General features: G+C 34.5%; 4 protein-coding genes across 4 annotated transcripts; 1 reads left to right on the top strand and 3 right to left on the bottom strand.

The window, feature by feature from the left end:
- Positions 1-14697: 14697 nt before the first annotated feature.
- Positions 14698-16883, top strand: LOC145052971 (uncharacterized). The gene is made up of 2 exons (XM_079000956.1): positions 14698-15574; positions 16575-16883. The coding sequence occupies exons 1-2, from the start codon at positions 14819-14821 to the stop codon at positions 16728-16730; spliced, it is 912 nt and encodes a 303-aa protein (XP_078857082.1). The 5' UTR covers positions 14698-14818; the 3' UTR covers positions 16731-16883.
- A 202-nt stretch (positions 16884-17085) lies between these two features.
- 5-FCL (5-formyltetrahydrofolate cycloligase) lies at positions 17086-19339 on the bottom strand. The gene is given in 8 exon segments (XM_079000848.1): positions 17086-17460; positions 17778-17848; positions 17985-18030; positions 18116-18157; positions 18233-18397; positions 18534-18674; positions 19014-19269; positions 19271-19339. Coding segments are annotated over 8 exon segments (930 nt in total). The 5' UTR covers positions 19325-19339; the 3' UTR covers positions 17086-17305.
- A 38-nt stretch (positions 19340-19377) lies between these two features.
- Positions 19378-21749, bottom strand: LOC145052820 (putative myosin-binding protein 5). Its single transcript, XM_079000746.1, has 3 exons — positions 20709-21749; positions 19761-20516; positions 19378-19690 (listed from the first exon to the last, which is right to left on the bottom strand). The coding sequence occupies exons 1-3, from the start codon at positions 21673-21675 to the stop codon at positions 19521-19523; spliced, it is 1893 nt and encodes a 630-aa protein (XP_078856872.1). The 5' UTR covers positions 21676-21749; the 3' UTR covers positions 19378-19520.
- Positions 21750-22092: 343 nt separating this feature from the next.
- Positions 22093-25238, bottom strand: LOC145053052 (Pre-mRNA cleavage complex II protein family). Its single transcript, XM_079001052.1, has 9 exons — positions 25007-25238; positions 23917-24014; positions 23754-23775; positions 23450-23607; positions 23183-23369; positions 22909-23098; positions 22690-22789; positions 22451-22578; positions 22093-22340 (listed from the first exon to the last, which is right to left on the bottom strand). The coding sequence occupies exons 1-9, from the start codon at positions 25198-25200 to the stop codon at positions 22287-22289; spliced, it is 1131 nt and encodes a 376-aa protein (XP_078857178.1). The 5' UTR covers positions 25201-25238; the 3' UTR covers positions 22093-22286.
- Between the last annotated feature and the right edge of the window lie 1984 nt (positions 25239-27222).

Below are 27222 nucleotides of genomic sequence, written 5' to 3' on the forward strand. Positions count from 1 at the left end.
TTACCATCTGAAGAAGTATGGTGATTGGTATTATTTTAGTAGTCTTCATTTTCCTCTCTCTCCTGATTTATCTTGCTCCAATGGTAACGGGAAGCGTAGGTTTTGTTGGGTAGGTGTGCACAACTTATGTCTTCCTTTCGCTCCCTGAATTGTCCTGCTTGGTGATGATTCAATATTTTTGTCCAACGATCTGCTTTCGTTCGTGACCTTATTTTCCCATTTATGTGTCAAAATATCGTTTCTCCCGGAAGTTGTACTTGCTTTGTGTAGTATGAGCCCCTTTTGGAAAGTTCGATGTCAACTGCCAGTGTTATTTGTATGTCGTGCAGATTTATCTAACCTTTTTATTGGATTTAGTATAGTTTCTTTTTTCCTTTGTCTTATGTAATCTCCTGGTATAAATGTTGCGTTCTAATGTTTTCTCGATGCTCATTTATTGTTGTAGATGGAAGTAAATGCTCATTTCAGTTGACGTCATATTTGGCTAGTGACATTTCTCCTGAATCAATTGTGTTGGATGATGTAGTTCCGTACTGAGATGTGGACCCAGTGATTGTGATTCCTGAATTTCCTGTTAGACTGTTGGGGCATGGACCGGATGCTTTTTCTGTTGAGAAGCTTCTGGAGACTTCTTGTCCTGTGATTGGTCCTTCACACGGTGGTTCCTCCAGCTCAGTAGGAGGTGCGACAATAGATGTTTTTTCTCATAATCGAAAGCATAAGTGACTTCTTACGTCTAATCAGTTTAATCAATTTTTACATGAAGTTTCCCAGGTGGTCCCTCGCTATGCCTCTCCTCTATCTTTGGGTCATATCGGTCCTAAATCGGCTAGTATGTAAACATTTTAACTCTTTGTTCTTTTGCGGGTATTCCGTTGTTATATGCGTTTATACTTGTATTTTTGGCTTCGTTATGGTAGTTTTATGTTGCTAATATTATTTTCGTGGTTCCTGTAGATGGATGCCCTTCTTGCATTTTGTTTGCGGAAGAATTGGACGAGGCATGCTGTTTCATAGCCCGTGATGAAAATATCATTTCTACTGTGTTCGGGCGAGATCTTAAGTTTTTTTGATGGGTTGTTGATATTACGAGATCAGCTTTTAGCTGCCAAGGTAAATCTACGGGTTGTCGGGGGTATGAAGTTTGCGAGTGAAGAGATGGTGGTGAAAGCCAAGGAAATGTACGACGACCTATCAATTCGCCATTGGGACACTATGGCTAAGGTTGCCTTGCTGGAAAATCATAAGTCTCTAGTCCAAGCTAACTACGAACCTTGTCTTTAGGAGAACGATGTACTTCGTACTCATCACGCCTCTAAATCCTAATGGTGCTGGTTATGTGGATTGGTTATGCTCTCTTGTTGGTTTTTTGGGAAAGCATGAACTTTGCGTATTGCTTGTGTGCCTAACTGATTCCTATCTTGCGATTGGTATTTTTGGGACAATAGTGTTTTGGTTGTACGAAATGTCATTGTGTTGTGTGACTATTATCATCGGTTGTTGTTGTTAGTGAAAATCGTTAATTTGGACGATTATAAACTTTTTGGTTAACTAGTTGGATTATGACCCCATAAATATATTTGTGTGCCAGACGGGTAGAATATGGCGGAGTATTGATATTTGTCATATTTGTGGATATATTCTGATAGGCATGCTACATGTTTATAAATAGTAAGTGTATTTTTTGGATGAATGGGTAGCTTGTGCTGGAGTAATGATACTCGACATATGCATGGATGTAGTCGAATGACCGAGCTATATGTTTTATAAAGAATAAGTGTATTCTTTGGCTAAGCGGATAGCATGTTTCGGAGTAATAATACTTAACATATGCATGGATGTAGCCAGTCAGCCGAGATACATGTTTTATAAAGAATAAGTGTATTCTTTGGCTAAGCGGGTAGCCTGTGTCAGAGTAATGATATACGACATATGCATAGATGTAGTCGGCCGACGGAGCTACATGTTTTATAAAGAATAAGTGTATTCTTTGGCTAAGCGGGTAGCATGTGTCGAAGTAATGATACTCGACATATGCATGGATGTAGTCGGCTGACCGAGCAACATGTTTTAAAAAGAATAAGTGTATTCTTTGGCTAAGTGGGTAGCGTATGTCATAGTAATGATACTCTACATATGCATGGATGTAGTCGGATAGCCAAGCTACATGTTTTATAAAGATTAAGTGCATTCTTTGGCTAAGCGGGTAACATGTGTCGGAGTAATGATACTCTACATATGCATGGATGTAGTCGCCAGGCCGAGCTACTTATTTTATAAAGAATAAGTGTATTCTTTGGCTAAGCGGGTAGCATGTGTTGGAGTAATGATACTTGACATATGCATGGATGTAGTCGGCAAGTCGGAGGTGTGTGTGAGTGTAATTGTTGGCCGGAAATCAAGTGAACCACCATGGCAGCCAACCATGGTGGTTGCCGCCACTAGCCACCACTTTGTGTGGTTGTGTGCGTGTGTGTGTTGGATAGATGTTAGTGTAATGGAATGCTTTTGTTATTGTTTTTGTTTGAAATTATAACTACCACCATTAAAAAGTGGTGGTTGCCGCCTCCTGTCGCCAACCACCACTGCCTGAGTGGCAGTGGGTGGTGCTCGACTTATTAAACATTAAATTACCTAATCATCTAAGTTTAGTCCGAATGGCACGTGTTTGGATTGGAAACCCTAATTAGGGTTTAGAAAACCCTAGTTTTGGGGTTGGGAGGGACCTGTGTACTCAATCAGGAAGGATAATGCATGTTGGGCTTCGGATTGGGACATATTTTGGGCTTAGTTGTCTTGGGCCCTATTGGACCATCAAGTTTTGGACTAATAATTATTTTGAGAAGGCCTAGAATGGGTTGGGCCCTATTTGAAAAATTGGGCAATGGATTGGAATGTGGGTGGTTTTTAGTATTTGGGCCTTGTGGATTATTAGGTTTGGGCCTAACTCGTGGTTAGGGGTGTCAATTTATGACACGACACGACAAAAATACACGAAACGAAACGAAATCGGGGACAAAATCAAAATTCGAATTTGTTTTCGTGTCAAGATTAAAAAACACGATGTCGTGTCGTTTCGTGTTCGTGTTCATAAATCGACACGAAATTGACACGATTAAGCATGTAGTTGTCGTGTTTTTCGTGTTTGTCGTTTTTGTTGTGTTATATATCTTTAAGTATGAACAAAATACACTAATAGTTATGTAATATTATATTTGTCGTGTCATGTCGTGTCGTGTCGTGTTGTCGTGTTTTAATTGGTTCGTTTTCATGTTAATGAAAAAAAACATTGTGTCGTGTCGTATTCGTGTTATACAAAACCTTGTCGTGTTGTATCGTCTCAGGCAAAAAAACGACACGACTGTCCGATTTGACAGCCCTAGTCATGGTCCAAAAGAGATGAGGGGTAAATTGGTCATTTATCCTAGCAATGGATTTATGGATATGCATTGGGACCCAAATGTTGATTGGGTGTTGTTTTGATTTTGATAGTTTAGGGATCGGTCAGCCAGAAACCAGAGATTTATCCGCGGTATTTTAGTAGTGCAAGGTGAATTTCCTCATTGTGTCTAACGTGTTTAAGGCACCAATGACGGCCCATGATTTATATGTTAGGATGCTAGATGTCGGCGTGACTCTTGCATGTGTTGTATGATGGTATGCTTACCGGGCAAGGTCTGATGCTAGGTGGGGCCTGATGGGTATATTGTATGCTAGTTATTAGTATGTGTTTTTATGCTCACCAGGTGAGGCTCGATGTCGGGTGGGGCTCAATGACTGTATAGTATGATATATTCTTTGTGATTATTGCATGTACTAGTAAGGTTATATGTTTATATGATTATATGGTTATATGATTATACGGTTATATGATTATACGTGTGTATCGGGTGCGGCCCAATCTCATGTGGGGCCTGGTGACGGACATATCTGTAACCTGAGCGGGGCTCAATGTCGAGCGAGGCCCGAAGCCAAGCGGGATTCGATGTCGGGCAGGGCCGAGGCTGAGTGGGACAGGTAGGACCCGATGGAGGGCGGGGGCCCAGTATGTTATTTGTGTTGTGTGTGGTATCTTGGGGAACTCACTAAGCTTTATGCTTATGGTTTTCAGTTTATGTTTCAGGTGCTTCAGTTTTCAAATGGAAGAGTTCGGGTTGATTGCAGCGCACACACCACATGTTTCCGCATTCTGTGATTTACTCTGATTTAATGATGTTTTGATAAATCTTGTTTACCTTGGTTTCATGGAAATGATATGTAATAATGATTTATTAATCTAAAAATGAAAATTTTATGTCATTATATTTGAGACATTACAGAACTCCCCCCTAACATCCTCTTACCAGCTCACAAATACAATTACATATCATCGACACCAAACAATTCTTCGAATGAAAGGTCTCACACTACAACGGTTGGACTCAAACAAGAGTTGCATAGTAGAGTTAAAACCTAACCTTTTAAAATTATCTAGTCTAAACAATATGTAACTTAATATACTCGCTTACTAGTTGGATGAGGTTAATGGAAACTCCTAAATGCACAAAGCAAGCAACATTCGAGCATCAAGTAATCAGAACAAGCATAACCTAAACAGACCATCCTATCATTGACTGATTAGTACTAGCATGCAAGTCTACAAGCTCATACAGTAGGCATATAAAGGCATCTCTCATAGCATTCTATCATGCAAATCCAGAGTAGATCCTTAGCCCTAACTAGCATGCGATTCACAAATTCACAAATCAAATCATATCATAAAACTGAGCTCGATCGATTGAATGGAACACACCCTTTTTATTTTATTAGAAAACCCTTTTATATAAAACGTTTTTTTTTGAAAAATCTACCAAACCCTCAATTTGAGTTCAGACACACCCGAGAGTATACCTGAATCCCTCAAACTTATAAGGCTCTGATACCAACTTGTAACGTCCCAAAAATTAAGACTAAAAATTTCGATTTTAAAATTAATAAAACCATTATCCAAAACAATACCATGGAAACCATAGTGAATCTGATTGTATCAATAAACATCCAAGTACATATGATTCATGTAATATGCGGAACAATGTGGTATGTGCAATGCAATCATCCCGAGCTCTTCCCTTTTGAAACATAAGTACCTGAAACATAAACTAAAAACTGTAAGCACAAAGCTTAGTGAGTTCCCCAAAATACCACTTACCATACATATAAGGCATATAATGGGCCCCGCCCGGTGTCAAGTCCTAATCCTAACAGAACTGTCAGTCATCAGGCCCCGCCCGGTTTATATACAACATATAAACACATGCATAAAAATCACAAAGATAAATAGCATACAATATAATCATCAGGCCTTGCCTGGTATACATATAAACACATAACACATGCAAGAGTCACGCAGACAACTAGCATCCTAATCATTATAAACCATGGGCCGACATTGGTGCCTTCGACCCGCTAAACATAGTGAGGAAACTCACCTCTAGCAGCTGAACCTCTCAAATAAAATCTCAGTTTGTTGATCCGAAAAATCCTCACATGCTAGCACCATCAAATAATATCCAATTAATAATTGGATCTCAACCCATAATCAAGAATCTCGATTACTTGTCCAATATCCAGGGTAAAAGACCATTTTACCCTTTTCTTACATGGCCCAAAACCAAGGCCCAACCTATTTGCTCAAAAAGCCTAATTTCCTAAATGGCATCCCAAAGCCCAATATGGCCCAACTTCCTAATTGAGCCTAGAAACCATCATGGACCTAACTCCAAGAAAGTCCATAGTCTATCTATGGCCCAAAGTCAGAAGTCTAATGGACCAACAAGGCCCAAACCCTAAAAGGCACAAAATGGACACCCTAGGGAGTACGCCCTGCGTACCAGCAATGTACAGCCACGTACTCACCCCCGAAGCACCACGTACAAGTTACGCTGAGCGTACTCCTACGTACGCCCAACGTACTCGTCAGAGGCCAAAAATCCACATTAAGCTCTTATTGGGTTAAGTCAAGTTGTCCAAACACAGATATGATCCCTAAACAAGGTCTTAAACCATAAACTTGCCAACTTTACTCCCTTGCATGCCTTAATGGGACCAAAAACCCATTTTTATACTTCTAAACCCATAATATGAACACCAAATTAATCATGACTCACCCAAACCCATCAAGATGACATTTTTATGCACCCACAACCTCGGAAGTGCTAAGATCCAACATTCTAAGCTCTTGGAGTAGCTCATACTCACAAGGATGACTCTAAGGAACAAAATAAACCCAAAACATACCCTAGACTAGATCTAATACATAGAGTCATCAAGTTAGAAACTTTATACCTCCTAGAAGTTGATGAAGATTATTAGAGCTTGGATCCACAAGCTCGAAGCCAAGCAATGCTTCCAATAAGAACTCCTTCTTGTCGATGGTACACCAAAAACCACAAAATGCTCAAATGGAAGCTAGGGTTTCAAATCTAGGGTTTAATAATATGGAGGCTAAAGATAGGGGATTGGAGTGGAGTTAAGATCATTAACGAGGGTCTAAGACCCTAAATTAGGGTTTGCATGAGATTGGAGTCTGGAGTATGCCCTACGTACTCCCAGTATGCCCAACATACTCCAATAGATGCCCACGATCCTTCTGCCTAGTATGCCCAATGTACTCCCTATGTACGCCCAGCGTACTAGGCTTGACCTTAAACCCATCAACTTCCGAAGGCCATAACTTTTATGTTCTCAGTCCAATTTCAACGATCCTTATATCCACAAAAAGGTAATAAGAATCTTTACAATTCTAACAACTCCCCTTGCCATAAAACTTCCGAAATAAAGACCTAAAATTCATAAAAGGCCTAAACTATCATTTTATCAATATACCCTTGGACTCTAAAATACAAAGCAGACTCTCAGATCATCTAACCTACATTATCCACACTCAAAGGGGTCTAAGTCTTTTTCCCAAAGGCCCTAATCCTTTATGATAATCGGTCGTTAGGTCACAGCCCTAAAATATGAAACGGTTCCAAACATGGTGTTACAGAATGTTAGTACATGGGAAGATGCGAAGGATGAGGAGATTACAAGCTCTTCATCAACAATATATGATGTCACACCCTTTTATGGGGAAGAATCTGGTTTGGGAAGATGGTGAATAAAACCATTTTTCATATTAAAGGTTATTTTTTCGCAATTTGATCGATTGAAGGTATTTTTGCAATTTGAGGAAGGGATAGGGAAGCCGACAAGTGGAAGTGATGGACGCAGATAACCTGTAATCGATATATATATATATATATATATATATATATATATATATATATATATATATATATATATATATATATATATATATATATATATATATATATATATATATATATATATATATATATATATATATATATATATATATATATATATATATATATATATATATATATATATATATATATATATATATATATATATATATATATATATATATATATATATATATATATATATATATATATATATATATATATATATATATATATATATATATATATATATATATATATATATATATATATATATATATATATATATATATATATATATATATATATATATATATATATATATATATATATATATATATATATATATATATATATATATATATATATATATATATATATATATATATATATATATATATATATATATATATATATATATATATATATATATATATATATATATATATATATATATATATATATATATATATATATATATATATATATATATATATATATATATATATATATATATATATATATATATATATATATATATATATATATATATATATATATATATATATATATATATATATATATATATATATATATATATAATATATATATATATATATATATATATATATATAAATCTGCATTCCAGTAGCAACGAACAATCTTCATGTAAGTAGTAATACCAAACAATCTTCAAGAGAAGCAGCGGAACCAAAGAAATTGCACGAAAACATCCAAAACCAAATAATTTGCACGAAAGCAGCCAAAACCAAACAATCTACACGAAAATAGCCAAAACCAAACAACCTACACGAAAACATCCAAAACCAAACAATATGCACGAAATAAGCCAAACTAAACAATCTGCATGAAAGCAACCAAAAATTAAAGAATCTGCATGAATGCAACCAAAACAAACAATTTGCATGAAAGCAACGAAAACAAACCAATATGCATTTCTATAGCATCCAAATGAACCCCAAATATATTAGGGGAAGCATCACAATAAATAAAACCCAATATGTAAATCCGCATTGTACTAAATAAACTAATGTATCCAATCCTCCTTATTTTCTTTTCTCCCTCAAACTCACAATGTTTGAGAAATAAGTATTGAGAGTTTTCCAAAAAGGAACAACATCGAAAACAAAAGCAAAACCCAATGAAAAAAAAAATAGAGATACAATTAAAAAAAAAAAAAAAAAAAAAAAAAATTGAACTTAAGCAAACACAACTAAACGAATACAAACCCGAATCAAATACTTTTGTCACTAAAACTAGAAACGAAAGCTATAACCGGAAAACGAACAAAAAAGTCGAACCGAAACAAAAAATACTAGAACAATAGAAAATAGGGGTGAGCAAAAACCGAACCGACTAAAAAAAAACCGGTAAAACCGCAATAAACCGCAACCGAAAAACCGAAACCGATGTAAAAACCAGTGGTGCGGATTTAATTTTTGCAAAAACCGAAGGTCAATGGTGCGGTGCGGTTTTTATCCAAAAAACCGGTCCACAAAAACCGAACCGCAGCGCAAGCATGTATATTAATAAATCAGTTAATATATATTATATACATGCTATTTAAAATACTTATAAACGATAATATATTTATTATATGTTTACTTTGTTTTTGTGTAAGACTATATGGGGTGTAAAACAAATTTTCTGTTGTTAAACTAATCGATATGTGTAATAAGATTGTAACAAATTAAGACAAAGTTAACGAACCTTCGATTATTAATTAGTTTGTGAGAGTAGTCACATGTTCTTACGCTTTTAAAAAACCGTACCAATAAACATAAAAAATTGCATCAAAGTTTAGACATTGTTTAAAACCGAAACCGCACCGATACAAACCGAAACCGCATTTAAAAACCGTAAAACCGAACCGTTGCAAAACCGCATCCAACGGTTTTAAGAATGCAAAAACCGCACCATACGGTTTGCGGTTCGGTTTGGCCTTAAAACTGCACCAAACCGCACCATGCTCACCCCTAATAGAAAATAAAATACTATGAAATCTGATCAGGATCCCAACAATACTGGTGGAATTGCAACTAAATTTACGAAAAAAATATTCATGCAAAAAAGGCATCTTTTTGTTTCAAAGCTTTAAACCAAATACTCGATACATTAATAAGAAAAATAAACACAAAGTTGACTGTATGAGATGACGCAAGAGCAAAAGGAAAAACAAAAGAGCAAGAAAACTTTTTTTTTTTTTTTTTGAAGTTTTACCAAATGAAGTATAACATCTATATTTTTCGTAACATTAAACTAAATAGAAAAACAGTAAAACCTTTACCGAACCATGTTTTTAACAAGAAGGTAAGACGAAAACATTATAATTATTCTTAACATAAATCGACATTCTTGTAAAAGAAAAAAAATTATAATAAAACTTGCAAATAGGTTTCATAATAAACATTAAGAATAACAAGTGTATGAAACTTTCGACAGCCAAGGTTTTTAAGAGCTCCGGTAACAAAAGAAAATGTAATAAAACTTTCGACTAGGTTTCATAATTGAAAGAAAGTTGTAATAAAAGAAAAGTATAATAAAAACAAACTAATACCATCAACAAATACACACAAATGTTTGTAACAACCAAACAAACAAAACTTTAAACAATAACCAAAATGGACAAACGATGAACAGTACCAAACGCTGAACGAAATGACAATGAACACTAATGATGAATAGTACATGTGTTGAACAGTATGAACGTTGAATAGTGAAACAGTGGACATAAAACGTGTGCGTTTTCACCGGTTGCGCCGCAATTTTTTTTATCAAATCCAAACCCAATATAAGACGTACAAAATTTAAGCAATAAATGAGACCCTCAAAATTGACAAAATCGAACAAATTAAATCAAACAAAATACATAATGAATTGGAAAATTATACCAAAAATCACCAAATGTCACAGCTCCACGTTTGTGAGGTGATTCACACAATCGAAAATATCAATCAAAAGGTACCTTCACGATGCAATATAACAGATTGCCACACAATAATCGACGAAAAATGAACAAAAAAACAGATAATAACAAAATAACAACAACAATCGAAACCTTTAAAATGACAAAATCAAACAAGATGGAATAAATAAACAAATTAGAAAAACATATCAGACAATCATAAAAGTCAGACAGAATACGACATTGATATCATGTAAACTAATAACAATCTACAAAGAACTAATAATAATATACAAAGAAAACGACTAGAGTTACATTGTTGATAAAAAATTACGTAGATACAAAAAAAAATATAAATAAGACTTTAAATATAAAAGTTATGTAGCATTAACCTAGCTAGTGGGCTAAACATAAGGTTTAATACCACCCAACTAACTTTTTATGCTAACAATATCTATGTGCTTCTCAAAAATAATTTAGAGAATAGATTGTAAGGAACACATTCGTGCAGGTGACGATAAGTTTAATATGAGTTATAGATTACAAAATTAGTAAAAAGTTGTTATTGAAACAAATAAAACAACGTTTTGTTCAAAATCGAAGTGCAAAAGAAACATATAAAATGCATCAATGAATGTTTGGTAGTTAGATCGACAATTTTGTAACTAAATTTATTAATAATAGACTTTTGATCTAAAGTCATCCACATCATGTAATATTTGTTTGCTGAAAAATTTCTTTCAAACAAACGGTTTTGAAACTAACTGGATGCATACACGTGCACACAAATAAACTTTTAGCCTTTCAACTACCCTTTTCTTCCATCCAGCTACATTTACTTCAATAGCTTTCCATTTTTTGTCCTGCGTATATAAACACACTTAATCAGTAAATAGCAATCAGCTTTGACATGACAAGGTCAAGATTAAAGTGTGAAATAAATAAATATTTACAACAATATGCTACAAAAGTATATTTAGTGATTATCATACACAGATGAAAAAGACATACAAATTTGGCTTTTATATATTAAATGTGGTCTAAAAAGCATCTTCTAAATGGTTTTGTTGACCAAAACATGTCAATCACCTCATAATTATACAAAAGGCAAGATAATGCCATTATAATATGAAGTGTGCACGTAAAACCAAGACAAGAACAAGGCTTTTGTCTAAAGGAATATATATATATATATATATATATATATATATATATATATATATATATATATATATATATATATATATATATATATATATGGAAAAGTGAATATACCTTTAAGGGTATATAAGCTTAGGTACCCAAACTCACCATATTACATCGTTTTGTATTATATATACACATTATAATTGTCTAATGTTCTTCTAATTCAACATTTAACTTGATTCATTCCAAAAATTTTATAAATTTTATATTTATCTTCCTTTTACATAATTTTCATTTTTAACTATAATATATATAGCCTAGTAGATGTTCGACATAAAAAAACGATGTAAGAGGAAGATAATAGTGAAATTTCGAAAATCTTGAAAGTAAATCAAGTTAGGGGTTGAAGTTTAAGAACATTATAATGATTATATCAAACAAAATGACGTATTATGGTGAGTTTGGGTACCTAAGCTTATATATATATATATATATATATATATATATATATATATATATATATATATATATATATATATATATATATATATAAACAATTATTGTGTTAATATATAAAAAATCTGGACAAACTATTTTAAAAATGGATAGATGCATAATGATATAATATTAAATTTACATATAAATTAATTAATTAGTTTTAAATTTAACCTTATATTTATGGTAACCGATTAATATTGAATCATATGGCATTGATTTAATTATGTTGTCCTATCATTTTCATCTCCTTGTCAAATTCTTCATAAACGAACATCACCATCAGAACGCACCAACTAAACATCACAACTGATCATTCTTTGCCTTCTCTGATTTATCATGGTCGGACACAACAACGCTGCCAATGACATCCACCGGTTGTTGTTTTATTGCAGTGGCAGTAACTGCCTCTTTCATTTTTATTTTTGACAACCAACAAGTTGATTAGTTTGATCAAATTCCTCCATAAAGGGTGTGCTCATGATTAGTTTGATCGTCTTTTTCTTCGAATTCTATCGGAATATCAAAGGAAACTTCGTTTCTTGCTTGAAAATTCATCAAATCTTAGGCACGTTCGTCATTTAACTTTTTTTCATCAGGATGCAGTGATAACGTGTACTCTTTTATTTATGAGTTATACATTATGCATGTAAACCATTAATAACTATACAAAGAAAATAAAGTTTATATAAGTCATTATATTTATCTATTTGAAGCTTAGGAGTACGATATCAAGATAATAAAGACAAACATCATGATCCAATTTTAAGATAAAAAAAATGACAATGTATTCTCTGAATAATGAATGTGTTGTTTTGAAAATAATTTTTGAGGGAATTACTAATCTAGTCATTTTCTCTAATTATCTATCCAAAAATAGCAAAAAAAATTACTTTAGCCAAAAATAGCCCCCGAAAGAATAGATGGCTAGAGTTGACTACGGTCAAATGGAGGTAATCTACTGTTTTATGCAAGGCAATGGGTAACTGTTTTCTGGCTCGTCTACTCTTTCTACTCTTTCATAACCCATTGGCTCATAGTATATAATGTATAATTTTTCAGATTAGGTTATTTTTTTGGTATTTTTTTCTTGGTTCACCTACTATTTTCTCTCAATGGAGCACTTGAAGAACAGCGAGGTACGTTTATTTTTTATCAAGATTTTACTGTATTCTTGATTAGAAGTAGTTTTTATACATGAGGATAACTTAAAAAACGAAAAAATATATATATTAAAATGGTAGGCTTCATACGAAACCTAGTGTACAAGTCCACAATGCACAGGTTATGCAGTGTGGACTTATACACCGTAGGTTTCATATGAACCCTACGGATTTTTTTTTTCGTTTTTTTTAAATGTTGTAACCTGTAACCAGTTATATCTATGTTATGATTCTATGATTCTTTTCAAAGAACTTTAAAAAAATTTAACAAAATTGTAATTTTTTTGGAAACCTATGGTGTACAATCAATTAATGCACAGTTTGTGCATTACAAGGTTGTACACCGTAGGTTCTCTTAAACCTATGAGTTTTTTTTCGTTATTTTAAACAAAAAAGGTTATAACCAATAAAATAACTACTCTATATTTTACAAACAATATTTTTTTTATCAAAATAATTCTCAATAAAACTACTCTCCATTTATTTAAAAAAAAAAAATTAAAACCATAGACTTTAACCCAGAACCATAGGGTATTAGTTTGTCGATAGAAGACTGTAGGTTTTAAAATAACCTACGGTTTTAGATGTTCAAAATAATTTTTTTTATACTTAACCCGAAACGGTAGTCTATTTGGCAAAACAATAACCTATTCTAATTACCTACGGATTTGTGGGCTATTTTTGGACAATAGCTAGTTTTTGGCTAAAAATGATCAAGTAGTTACTTAATTAGGCTAGATTAGTAATTTCCACTAGTTAAAAATTACTAGATTAGTCATTGTTTTTATGTAATTCGTGAAATATTTCATAATTATTAAATTGTGACAGTGTATTATGTTAAGAATAAAGTTCTTTTTTTTTTAAAATAGTCATGGAATTTAGCCGACTCTTTGTTTTTGGTTGAATTTTTTTTTTCTAGAATATGTGTTTTTATATAATTATTTCGAGAATATATCAATTTCAAAGAAATTTTATAACAGTCATGAGAACGATGTTCGGTGATTTTCACTTGTATTTTATATGATTTATTACGAGAATTAATTTTCATGAGAATATATGGTTTATTAGTGGAGGCATGATATGGGTCGTTAGAAATAGAATAGGCCGAGCCAGGACGCCCAATTGTACGAGTCTAGTGATACTCAAATCAATTTAGACCAAAACCACACAAAACCTCTATAGTCGAATCATTGATGATGTCATTTAACTAAAAAACGAAAAAAACAAGGAGACTACTTTTTTAAACAAAGATAAAATAGTCATTTTGAAATGTTTAATATCACCCATTTTTTCAACAATATTATATTTTGTCATATCTAGTAAAAATGAAAGATTTTTTCAAAATTTCATATCTCGGATTTTAAACATGTTTTTAAAAATTTGAAATCATTGAATTCCTAGATCTGAAATTGAAATCCCAAATGATTTTTTTTTTAATATGATATAATGCTAGTATGAAATAATCTGAATTCCGAAATATCCTTTGGTATGGCCAAATGAACATATTAATATAACCGAAAAAAATCGATCGTTTTTTCATATTCCAAAAACTTGAAATGACCAAACTGCCCGTATTTCAAAACTCAATTAATCATACATCTCCGTGCCTTGACATACGCAGTTACCCCACCCAACACTTTCAGATCTAACCAACCCTCTATACAATCCCACCCTGAACTTCATCCTCCCCATACCACCCCACCCCACCCCACCCCCAAATAACAAACAGATCCCTAAAGATTATCCCCATCCCTATTTTCACTCAACATCTATACTCCACCATTCATCATCAACCGAATAACATGTCACACAACACAACCAATCGACGCAACTTTCCAGCTCCTATCCCAGAAACACCCATGGATCCCACCCATCATCCTAAACCCACCACCACCACCACCACTCACCCACCAGATCCCACCGTCACCACCGTCCAAAACATATCCAATCACTTCTCTAGATTGTACTTGAATCATAAATCTCGTTCATCTATAAGAACCTCCACTCAACCTCCTCCTGTTGATACCCATTTGCAAGCTATTTCCACAGTCTCCGACGGCTCAACCACCGCATCTTTGACCAAATCACATAGTCAAAAGACCAGAATATCCCAGAAAAGAGGAAAACCCCATTATTATTATTATTATCATAGCGATAAACCAGTTAAGGAACAGCCTCTTATTGATGAAGAACAAGAAGACAACATCAAGAGAGCCATTGTAGTCAGCAACAAAATACCCACCAAGAAAGCAGAAGATTACGTGAATTTGAAGTCATCAAATCAAGAAAAAAGTGGAGATGAGGTGAAAAAGTTACAACAAGGGTATGATATCACAAAGCAGTCTTTATCATCAATAGGTATGGGTAAGGGCAGGAGGAGGTCATTTGGTAGTAGCTCACAAGCTGAGTTGGCTGATTTCTTTGCGTGTAATGGCGTCAAAGTGGTTTCTGCTGACATGCCTCCCTATATGCAGATCCATGTTGTTGATGTTACACGAAAAACCTATGATAGCTTGGAAAAGTTCACTGCCAAAACCCTTGCTTTAACTCTCAAAAAGGTACAACTTTTCCTTTAATTTTCTGCAACTTTTGCATTAATTGGTAGTTTATGAGTTTTTTTTTTTTTTCTAATTATTGCACCACTGCATTAATGCTAAACTGGTATTGGAGTGTTGAATCTTGATGTTTGATCTCTATCTATATCTGTGATTAATCATTGCAATCTATGTCTTGGGCAATCAATGTAGTTCATGTCATGTGATTTCCCAAAATTAACGACTACAAATTCGTGTCTAATTTAGCAACTACTTTTGGTGGATAATATACTTTTATGACAAAGATTAATTTGAAATTTTAAATGAATGACAATTAATGTTTTTTTGGGGGTGGAATTGATTGCTGATGTGAAGAGCAGGTAGGTCAAAGTTAATGAGGACTAGGGTTGGTGTTTGGTTTAATATCTGAGGGAATCTTGATATTTGATCATTGATGTAATAAGAGCTGTGGTGGGGCTGATTAGATTGACAACATAGATGCATCATGTATTTTTACTATATCCTCTTAAATTCATAAATTTGCTAAATCAGTGAAAAGGGTACCCATGAGTATTCTTATTGTCTGTCTCTATTAAGCACTTTCTCTTAATGATGTTTATCTGGTATATATAGATTACTAAAGAAAAATGCACATGGGATTCTATTTTAAGTAGCCCTCTAACGAGGGTATAGGGGTACCCCTATATTTGGGACAGCATAGAAAGTTAGAAACATCATGTCTTAGAAGGGGACCCTTAAGCATAAAGTAATTAAGTACAATTCTTGATTCAATGTTTTTGGCTTTTTGCTATGAATGATGAAGAGTAGGACGTTTATGTCTTTTTGCTCAAACAAGAGATGGAGAGTGCATCTTGGTCATACTTTTTTGGATGAGACAAAAGTGGACATCAATGTTATTCAAATGCATGTCAAACACAGTATAACGTGCATGTTTTGACTTGTCTATGTAATTTGTAACAAATTAGCCTTAACACAAAAACACTTTTTTTGGTATTTGTTGCAGGAGTTTGATGGGGTTTATGGACCAGCATGGCATTGTATTGTGGGGTCAAGTTTTGGGTCATTTGTGACACATTCCGTGGGTGGATTCTTGTATTTCTCCATGGATCAGAAGCTTTATGTTCTCCTTTTCAAGACTGCTGTTCAAAGAGCACATTGACATTGTTGATGAAAAGGTTTTCTTTATAGATATAGTATAAAATTTTGGCAATCCTACCTCATGCATAGATAGGTGTACCTCATGCATGGATGGTTGTACTTTATGACTCAAATAGTGGCTCCCTTCCACAAGTAAATGAATTATAGTTTCTTACCTCTTCTTTCTTCGCCATGTTTACTAATTTTGAAAAATTCTTCATCCCATGAGTATTCTTATTGTCTGTCTCTATTAAGCACTTTCTCTTAATGATGTTTATCTGGTATATATAGATTACTCTTGACTTTTCAGATCAAACTTGGTTTTATTAATCAAAGAGATCAACATAAATTTGTTTAGATTATGCGTAGCCCACAACTTAAAACTTATAAACTATAGATATATCAAAATGCTCATTAGAGACAAATTCTAAACTCCTACTTCACTATGAGGGAGTTATGACAATAATGGCAACCATGTTACCAAGAAATAGCAATGTTCAACTAAACACAACAAATTACACAAACAACACGTGCAAACTCCAGCTTGATGGTCAAAACACAGCATTCTTGTATAAGAATTCAAAAGAGATGACACGATTAGGCTAAAGTAATGTCTGAATGACAAATCTGTTGAGCCACAGGGCTAATAGGGATGAAACCCGAGGGGGATATGAGAGCATCTATGAAAACATCACTTGGGGTGACTGGTATAACGCCTTCTTCTACTATTTGCACTGAATAAGATAGTGCAACTGCAAAAAGAGGACCACAAGCTTATTTATCGGTATTGTGTTTGTTACAAGCTTTCTAAGGTACTTGTCATTCACATCTTTGTACACAGAAGATGGATAGGGAGTGAGCCCTTATCCCACATTTTTAGATGGAACAAAAAATTGCAACTTTTGTCTCATTGACATTAGTATTGGTCCAACACACACCAAAGTCCAAACACAATAAAACTTGTTCTGACATGTAATGTGAGGTGATGTCATGCACAACAATCTGTGTTCTTTAAATTAAGATCTTGGTTTGTGAAAGAAAAAAAAACAACCACCATTGAAAAACTTACTTAGAAGAGGCTGCTTCCAGTTTCGTTGTGTTGCAAGTTCTTGGTATTTTGAGAGGAAGGTATCGTAGTAACTACACAATGAGAAAATATGAAAAAGTAAAGCAAAAACGATTAAACGAATGGATTTTTGTTATTAAAAAAAAAAAGTAAGGATTTAATGGAGAAAGTCTGATTTTGTTGACTTTTATGATAAGAAGTAAAACATACCCTCCACCACGGCCCAATCGCCTTCCAGTTTTATCAAAGGCAAGTCCTTGAAAGAAAATCAAGATAAATCATCATCAGATATAATAAGTCTTTGAACAATGAATCATTTGATCTTTGTTGCGAGAAATTACCAGGCAACAGGAGCAGGTCAACAGGTTCATTTGCAAGCATCACTGCAATGATCAGAGCCTTAATAGATTTTTTTAATAAAAGCTATAAAGATATTAAAATTGTTTTACAAATCTAACCATCTTCACGATCATTCCCATTGGCATCAACTGGAGCTGGCTCTAAAATGTTCATGGAGTTTGCAATTAAATCATCCATACCACAAATATTTAGCATTCTCATGTGGCAATTCTTGTCCTCCACCCGTGGAACATAAAGTCTCTTTCTGGTTTGTGTTTCACCATCTTCATTAACAAATAGATAGAAAATTTCAACTTCATATATCAATATGATTGAGAGATTACATAGAAAAAACTCCAGGGATGTTTGGTTCACAGAAAGTTTTGGAAGGAATTGAATCCTTCTCTAAGGAAAACACACCTTTTGTTGGATTCTGTAAGATATGCTGCAACATCTTTGACGTATCAACTTCTCTCAATGCACTACAGCTTATGTAAGCACATAATCCCTTACAAGACTTGAACCATGGAGCTTCCAATATCAGATTCTGAATTGCATCATCTGTACGGACAAACAACTAATTTTGACTTCCAACTTATGAGGTCTTTACATATCACTTTACTAATCCATTACAAGTTCAATGAAGCAAGATCGACTCGAGATGCTCTAAACTATAATGAAAATTATGTTTGATTTGAAATGCCACAAGCAGCTTGGCTAGATCATTTCATAGACTAAATACCATCAAACTGGAAATTAATTATCAACCCATACAAAAACATCACTATTCGAAATGCCAAATTTCTGATCAGAATTTATCAGGAAAATGGAGACAACTAAACCCTAGCTAGACAAAATTTAACTGATTTCACACACGCACATACGGATTGACGAAAATACCTTCGTGAGATCTAAGGGCGGGGTCCATTGATCTGAGATCCTTCTTGATTTTCGATCGGAGAACCCGTTTCTGGGTAAATATGGCTTCGAGGTGATTGTCCTGGGTGGTCATGGTGGCTGAGGCGGCGGAGGAGCGAGGAAGAGCGTAGGAGGAAGGAGGCAGTTGTGGGCGCAGGATAAGAGAGCGAGTACAGGAGAGGGCGCGGGGAAATGCGGGTCTTGCTATTGTGCACTGGTGGGACATGATCACTGCGACCAACTTCCTGATCCCTTTGTACGACGAACCCATGTGACCTCAGTTTTCTGACCATTTTTTATTACATAAAAAACTGTTGTATCCGAGTAAACTTTTTTTTTTTATGTATTATGAAAATATATATTTTTGTCAGTTATATTAACGACAAATATAACAAAAAACTTTACACACCAACATAAACGTAACAAATGTTGTTGAATACTAACACAATAACGTTATTCAAAAATCCGTTTGAATTTAGTGGATCAATATTAAGAATTAAGCTTCCGAAGATGTTGAGCTATTTCTGTCAATATTTTAGTTCCTTCATCGCCTTTTTCAAGCGTCATTGCGGTTTGCTTCAAGAATCCACTCTCCGCTTCAATGGCAGCCAATTTCTCCCTCATTAGATTCACCTCTTTCATAAATGAGGCATTATCACCTGCAAAATTACTCAAATCAGTAAAAAGAATTGAAAAAAACAACAAAAATCATAGGTTCGTTCCGGTTACCTGTATCTCTGTCTTCCAGTTCTTGATCCTCTCGTTGTGAAGACGAACGAACATGATTTTCAAATTCCTTCAACATTCTAAAAAGATGTGATCTTTCGGTTTCAAAATTTCCCGAGGTTTCCTCATGGTTCCCCTTTCTGTTTCCATCTACACTCTGATCATCTTCAACGCTCTCGAACTCTGATCGGTCGCCAACAGATCGAGGGTGAAACTCGTCATAATATTCATCGTATTCATCGCTATCCATCTTCTTAATTTCTCCGTATCGCGCTCGATAAACATCGACTTCGGTTTCCAAGACTTTCACATCTTCCTCTTTCTTGAGATACAAATCTCTAAGGATCTGAATGGCTTCTTCATCATACTCCGCTTGTTCATCCATCATTCTCTGGTACTGCAACGCCTCCATATGAACTGCCGCCTTCTCGGCCTGTAACCGTGTGATCATCGCCATGGCGTTGTTGGCGGCAACCGCGGCGGCGCACCGTTCTTCGTCGAGTTCAAGGTACAATGTGACGAGGGTTTTTCGATTGTCGCTGACTTGTTTCTTTAGTTGCTGGAGAATTGAACCGCCATCGGCCGGTGATTCATCAGTTGTTTCTGAAAACAAATCGGATTTCTCTAATGGAGCTTTTTTGGGAGGTTTATGAGCCCATCGAGGACTTTCAATCGATTCCGCAAATGATACCCCAAAGAACTTGTTTCCTCTGATATGACTAGGTGTTTTCATAGTGTTTTCGTTCATTTCTTCATAATCTGATATCAATTGTAGTATTTCCAAGTTAATATCGATCACCATCAAATTGGTGCTTCACGATTAATGGGTTTATGTTGTAATGTTAACCAAATTAATTTTAATTTGCTAAAAAATGGAGCGAAAGATAACAATTTTGCTAAAGTACGTACACGTCTATTTTAGAATCAAGATCTTTTGGCAAGTAAACTCACGTTTGGCATTTGTGTTCATTCCAAAGTCATATTCAGCAATGTCTGGTTCGTTATCAGATACAAACCTGAGCTCCGTATACCGAGCTTGAGACAATTCTGAATTTCTACCTGCCTCCTCGATTCTCCATGCTGCTCTAGGAGAAGCCATTGGTGCTAGTGAAGAAAACCTGGGAGAAGAAGCAGGAAACAAGGAAGACGAAGCTCTGGGAGATGAAGATGGAAAGAGAGAAGAGAAAGCCCTAGGAGACGAATTTGGAAACAACGAAGATGATGCTCTAGGTGAAGAAGTTGGAAACATGAGTGATGCTCTAGGAGACGAAGACGGGAACAAAGAAGAAGCCCTAGGAGATGAAGTTGGGAACAAACCAGACGCTCGTGGAGAAGCCGGTGGTATTTGGGAAGAAGCACGAAGGTTTGAAAAGTTTCTGGAGAGTTCTTTAGAAGGTTGTTTGGGCTTTAAAGATTCACCACAGCATGAACATCTATCTGTGTCAACGATCGCGTTGTCGTTTTTGTTGTTATCTGTAAGCTTCTTCTCGGAGGATTTGGCGAACATCTTCTGATCTTTATTGTGATTACCAGAAGCAGAAGCAGAAGCAGATTCTTTTTCAGTTGACAAGGAGAGAAGACAACCATCACACATGGTTCGGATATCAGATAGTTTCCTGTGAACATGACAATACGCCAAGGACGATATGTCTTTCTTGTGAGAATCACATATGGAGTCACTGTAATAGGAAGTAGGGTTGTTCTTCCCGCCAAGAGCATGATCGACACGTGTACACAGGACGCAAGGGGGGTCTAATTCAAAGATATCTGCGAATTTGTTGGAAATAAACGCAAGGAAGCCGTCGAGGTAAAGGGAGATGATTAGCATCCATTCGAGAACAGCCCAGACCACGAAATGTGGGAATCCGCCTAACTCCTCCTCAACGAACATTCTGAAAGTTCTCTTTGATTTCCTCATTGTAACTCTCAAGAAATGAAGAAAAGAAAACCAATACAAGGTAACACAGATCGTGAGTTAGAAGAAAGGAACGATCGACTGACAAATGGTAAAAATTAAACAATCAGGTGAGAGGCTTCCCATGCCCATAGTCTGTGTTAGTTTATAAAAGCGGAATTGGTCTATTGCCTAAATTCACTCTATACCATGCAATCGTTAATTTCACCAATAAATTGAAACTTAAACATGACATTGGTCAAAGACTCAAAAGGATTATTTGTTTGTTTGTTTTTTGTTAAAAAAAATTAGTATAATCATGTTAAGGACGTATATTAGTAGCATCACTACTTTGTTATTATTTTATTGTACTTACTAATTTACTAGTATTATTAAATTTCAAATATCTATCTACAAACCAAACAATAAATGAAAAGGATATTTAATTTAAACATGGCTCATACGCATTCCACTATTTGTATTCTAAGTTTAAAAAATATATCTACAACCAAAAGAAGAAAAAAACACTATAATTCCACCACTTCCATACCAACGGAACAAATTTCATGTCAGTTTTACAAAATCAAAATCAATTTTCTGTATCTGAATAATAGGTGGCTGTTGAACAAAAGTCTTCAGATTCCAGGCAGGACATTTGAAGCCATGTATGGAGAAACACATCCCTGTACCTGAACCCAAAAACAAACTAATTTTCAATACTATAATATTATTACCTAAACCTTCTTCTCAACAGTAATGTTCTAAATTCTAATAAGAAAAATCTGAAAACATAATGTACCTGCAGCAAGCAAGTAGGAATCTGAATGAAGCCTTGCAGTAGAAGATCAACATCCTCCAGAAGATGTTGTGGAACAGGAGTGATTACGTAGAGAACACGTCTCAAAGTGTCTACTCCCCTAACAATCCCTGAACACAGCATTATATATAAATGCATTATATATCTTAGGCCCTGTTTCTTTTTTTCCTATTAAGTGTTGTCTGTATAAAATATAAATGATGTTTAAAAAAATAACCTACCAAGGCCAACACATTGAGGCAAATTCCCAGAACCTAGACAACTAACTGCCAATCCAACTATACTTGCATTCAAACTGTAGAAAATTTCAGCTTCCGGCACCTGGCGTTATACAAAAACTATATTAGACGATGAGGGCATTCACGTCTTTTGCACACATGAGAGATCAAGAGCGAACAATAAACTGCAAAGTTTTGTCCCATTGACATGTTGAAGTAAACCTGAAAATGAAGGTGTTTAATGTTGACAGATGACATGGAAACTTGATAAGGAGGATGAGCAGCCAATGCTTGAGCAGTTTTTTTAATTGAGCTCATCATACTCATCCTCATGTCACTTGGGAAACAGTGTGTGAAGTATGTCATGATACTTAAATCCCGTATATGGCGTGAATCTTTATGTGCAATTACCCTGAATAAGCAAATCAATCTTCACTAATTAATAACTAATGACTGAAATTAATTTGCATAAGAAGAACTCAAGAGGGATACATACGATCGGTTTAAGGAGTCCTGGTGGGCTGATTTGATTTCAATTAAGGTTACTTCCTTAGCAGCATCCGTGTCTTGAGACCAGAATGTTCCGGAAGGTAGGTTCTTACTTTTAGCAGAAACACAAATGTTAACCACATGACTAGGAGCAATATGGTTCAACATGTCCACCAATACATCGTACCCAATACCTGACACAAAAGAAGGAAATCAGTCATCACATTTTTTATTTTTGAGAGGGACTAAAAAGATTTAAAAAACAAAAACATACCTTTCACCCATCCGGGGGTGTTGATGATTAATGGCACCTCATTGTTGTTGGGAGATGATGAATGATGGTGTTTATGATAGTGATCGTATAGGGCGAATATGTATTTCAAATAAAGCTCTGGATCTCTTTTTGAAGAAATGTCACCAAAGAAGAAGCATCTGTTAGGGAATTTGCCACAAAAGATGATCAGACAACTTGCATTCAACAATACATGTTAACAGTATATGTATATGTAATATAACTTTAAAAAAAAAAAAAAAAAACTTTGCAAAAAGTTTATATATGGTTAGGAAGTAAATGATACCTTTCTGGCTGACTTTTTAAATCTGTAGTGCAAGTGCAACAACAAAAGCATTCAAGAACACAAGAAGCCAAAAATTAAAAATGTCAGCATATCCATTATAAGGCACTGAATGTGACATTTAAGGAAATAGATATTGCATCATAAGGGTTTTTGAAGAATATACCTATGCTTTCACTATCAAGTAGAGTGAGTGAGAGACATCCAGGAGGGGTAAACTCGGGTTGTCCAACATCAGTATCCAAGAATGCAACTCTCTTATGCCTGAAAAAAATAAGACTTCAAACTTTAAATCCAATATAACCTCATATGAATATAGTTAGTTACCATCATCATACAAAAGCCAAAGTTAATGAGTGACAAAGTGTTCAAAGAAAGGAACTTTGCCATTACATATTTAAAAGAATACAAAGAGATAACAATTTTTCATGTTTCAAGTTGGTTTATCAGATATAAGTTATTCAAGAAATTCTCTAAAGCACATTTAAGTTATGAAGTTCTATAATCAATTTATACTTCACTCCATGTTCATATGTCTATATGTGGGAGGAATCAGATATCATATAACAACCAAAACCCAACAAAATTTTGTTGTAAATCAAATTAAAATCACAAAGTTTATATAAACTAAGTCTAGGAAAAATATAAATGTGACTTGATTTATCAACACAACCAAAAGCCAATTAGAAACTATGCATTTGTAAATTGTAATTGTAAGCAGCCAATATAATGATAATCATACATTCTATTTCACTATGTAAGGTCCAGTCAAGCGCCAATCAAACACCACCATTTAACATCTTCACTTGTAAGTCTAATTTTTATGGTGATGGGGGTGATTGGATGTTTTCTGTAACTTATATGATGCCAGAGAAAGGAGGAAGAACAAACTGAAGGTAAGCTTTTATTAGAAATTTTCATTTTCACTAAGAAGCAAGAAAGTTGTACGAGAAAAAAGAAACCTGATTTTAACATCAACTTGTTAGAGAAAGCATGAACATTCAATCAGAACCACATCAATTTGAAATATTAATTTGGCATGTACATGAAGCTTAACCTCTAATGCTTGGAATCAAATGTCAAGAATATGATGTTATCACAAGATATTATCAGTTAGAACTCAGATAGCTGATACAAAAACCTAGAAATAACCGTTTCTTTAGATATTAACACCGAACTTCAATAAGATTATGAAAAACACATCCACATAAGTGGGAAAAATATTCCAGAATAACAAGTTTCATCAAGGAATTTACCTACGGAGGAGAACATGAAGGACATGTCGAGAGAAGGTTGACTTGCCGCTGTTTTTGGGGCCGCATATGAAAGCCGTCGGAGTGTGTGCATCACCATAAGCTATGGTGTCTGCCGCTTCGGACCAGTCTTCTGGTATATATATGTTCGTTGCTTCACTCTCTTCAACCTCCATTGATAAAGAAGTCATCGCCATTTTTGCTTCTGGTTTGCTGTGCTTGTTTAGTGCAGTGTAGGGAAGCATGTAGATGAAAGGCCTAATTTTGGGCTTTTGTTCTTATGTTAATGGGCTTGGACCTCGCTCCAAGTCTCAATTTCCCTTGACCCTTGACATGAAAACGAAAAGATTATTTTTTTAATATATTTTTGAGTAAATTACATGATTGATTTATGTGGTTTACGCTAATTTACACGTTATGTCTTTAATTTAAGTTTTTTTTAGCTTCGACTGTTCTAACTTAATTTGGACCGTTTTAAACTTAATTTTTTAACTTGGGCTGTCTTTATATTTGATTTTGTTACAAGTTTGATCCCTACTATACATAAAAAGACTTAATTGTCCTTTTTTGTTTTTTTTTAATTTGTTATTTATCTTTTAAAAAGTTTAGTAATTAAGGTGGGTCCACCACCATATACCATTATACCTCACATTCCCTAATCATTCGTACATCTTCAGCTTTATAGATATTGAACATTTAACTTAAAAATCACCGACCCAAAAATTGACGTCTCCGGCGATGCCATCTCTACCGGCAGGGTCAACTACATCTCAATTGATATTTGAGGGTTGACGTATCTGGCATACAAACGATCTAATCAGGAATCAAAGCAATACTCTCCGATGATATCATCTCCACTATAAGCTCTTATTCGGTCTCTTAAAATTTATATTTGTGGTTTTGGTTTGAATAGATTTCTCAGGTTGATTTTTGGTTTTGATTTCTAGGTTTAAATAGGTTTTCGATTATGTGGTTTCGGGTTTCATTCATGTTTCCGATCAATAGATGTTTTTTTTCTAACTGCAAGTCAAAAAATGGGTTTCGATTAAGCTATGATTTAGTATCATTTTTTTAATCTTTGGTGTTTGAAACGTTGAATGCTTGATAACCTTTTTAGAAATAAGTTAATGTTAGAACCCCTAGTTCTTAAAGCTCTGATTCATGAAATTGTTGTAATGGACGCAAAAGAAGAACATGTCGATCATGTAACAAAAGTGGTGGTAGAGAGAAAAAGGGCATTTCGATCATACTTTGAAGAAGCGGTAGCAATATGTTAAAAGGATGGTAAATTATACAGGCTAGAGGAAGAAGATGGGGGAAGGATTTCGGTGGCAAAGGGGAATGATTAAGGAAAGCATGAGTTAATTGGGAAACTAAAAACACTCGTACTACTCCGCTTGAATGAATATTTTACCTCACTAGCTCATCCACAAAATCTCAAAGCAGGTTCGTCGGAGAAGTCAAAAGGTATGGTTCTCGAACTAGAACGACATACGCCAAAGATTGTGAAGATGACGAAGATGGTAATGGCAATTTTAAAATAGGTGTTTGATTTTGACATTCCATAAATTAGTTTGTTTTAATTCTACTTCTTAAAATCTGAATTTATATATGGAATAGCCAAATGCCAAGGTTAAGAGATTATTAACGGAAGTGGGTTTCCCTTATAAAAATCCAAATTTGAATATGCGATGGTTAGGAGATTATTATCGGAGGTAATGGTGGTTCTCCGTGAAGTTTCTGAGGAGTTTAACGAGAGAAGACGATGGGTGCGAGTTAGAAGGGAAAGAGAGTTGTGGGACCCATCTTATTTATAAAATATTTTTTAAAAGATAAATAACAAATAAAAAATATAACAATTGAAAAAAGTAAATAAATAAGGGCAATATAGTCTTTTTATACATATCAGGGACCAAGTGTGTAACAAAATTAAACTATAAGGATGGTCCGAGTTAAAAAAAATAAGTTAGGGACCCAACATGTAAATTACCGCAAACCACATTGACCATTCGTGTAATGTACTCTATATTTTTTTAATGAAAGGGATTTAAGTGTTGTTTGTTCTTTCGAAAAAAAATGTTTGAAGTCTACGTATCATATTTGCAACCCTCCGTAGCAAAATAGGTGGACTAAACGGTTGTAGCTGTAGTAAGAAGTTTGTTTGTTTTTTAATGTTTGCAAACTGCTGCAATAAATTGAAATTATCATACAACAATTAT

Source organism: Lactuca serriola, chromosome 1 (genome assembly GCF_051521515.1).
Source record: "Lactuca serriola cultivar US96UC23 chromosome 1, Lser_US96UC23_V15, whole genome shotgun sequence".
NCBI lineage: Eukaryota > Viridiplantae > Streptophyta > Magnoliopsida > Asterales > Asteraceae > Lactuca > Lactuca serriola.

Bases quoted from the DNA above. Each gene is read 5' to 3' on its own strand.
- LOC145053052 (XM_079001052.1), bottom strand. From the start codon at position 25,200: ATGGCGATGACTTCTTTATCAATGGAGGTTGAAGAGAGTGAAGCAACG. The intron at 22,579-22,689 runs GTAGGTTATTTT...TGCTGTGTTCAG, and splicing joins GCCTCAATGTGTTGGCCTTG to GGATTGTTAGGGGAGTAGAC. The intron at 22,341-22,450 runs GTACATTATGTT...TTTTGGGTTCAG, and splicing joins TTCCTACTTGCTTGCTGCAG to GTACAGGGATGTGTTTCTCC.
- LOC145052820 (XM_079000746.1), bottom strand. From the start codon at position 21,675: ATGAGGAAATCAAAGAGAACTTTCAGAATGTTCGTTGAGGAGGAGTTA. The intron at 20,517-20,708 runs GTGAGTTTACTT...AATTGATATCAG, and splicing joins AATGAACACAAATGCCAAAC to ATTATGAAGAAATGAACGAA. The intron at 19,691-19,760 runs GTAACCGGAACG...GTAATTTTGCAG, and splicing joins ACTGGAAGACAGAGATACAG to GTGATAATGCCTCATTTATG.
- LOC145052971 (XM_079000956.1), top strand. From the start codon at position 14,819: ATGTCACACAACACAACCAATCGACGCAACTTTCCAGCTCCTATCCCA. The intron at 15,575-16,574 runs GTACAACTTTTC...TATTTGTTGCAG, and splicing joins TTGCTTTAACTCTCAAAAAG to GAGTTTGATGGGGTTTATGG.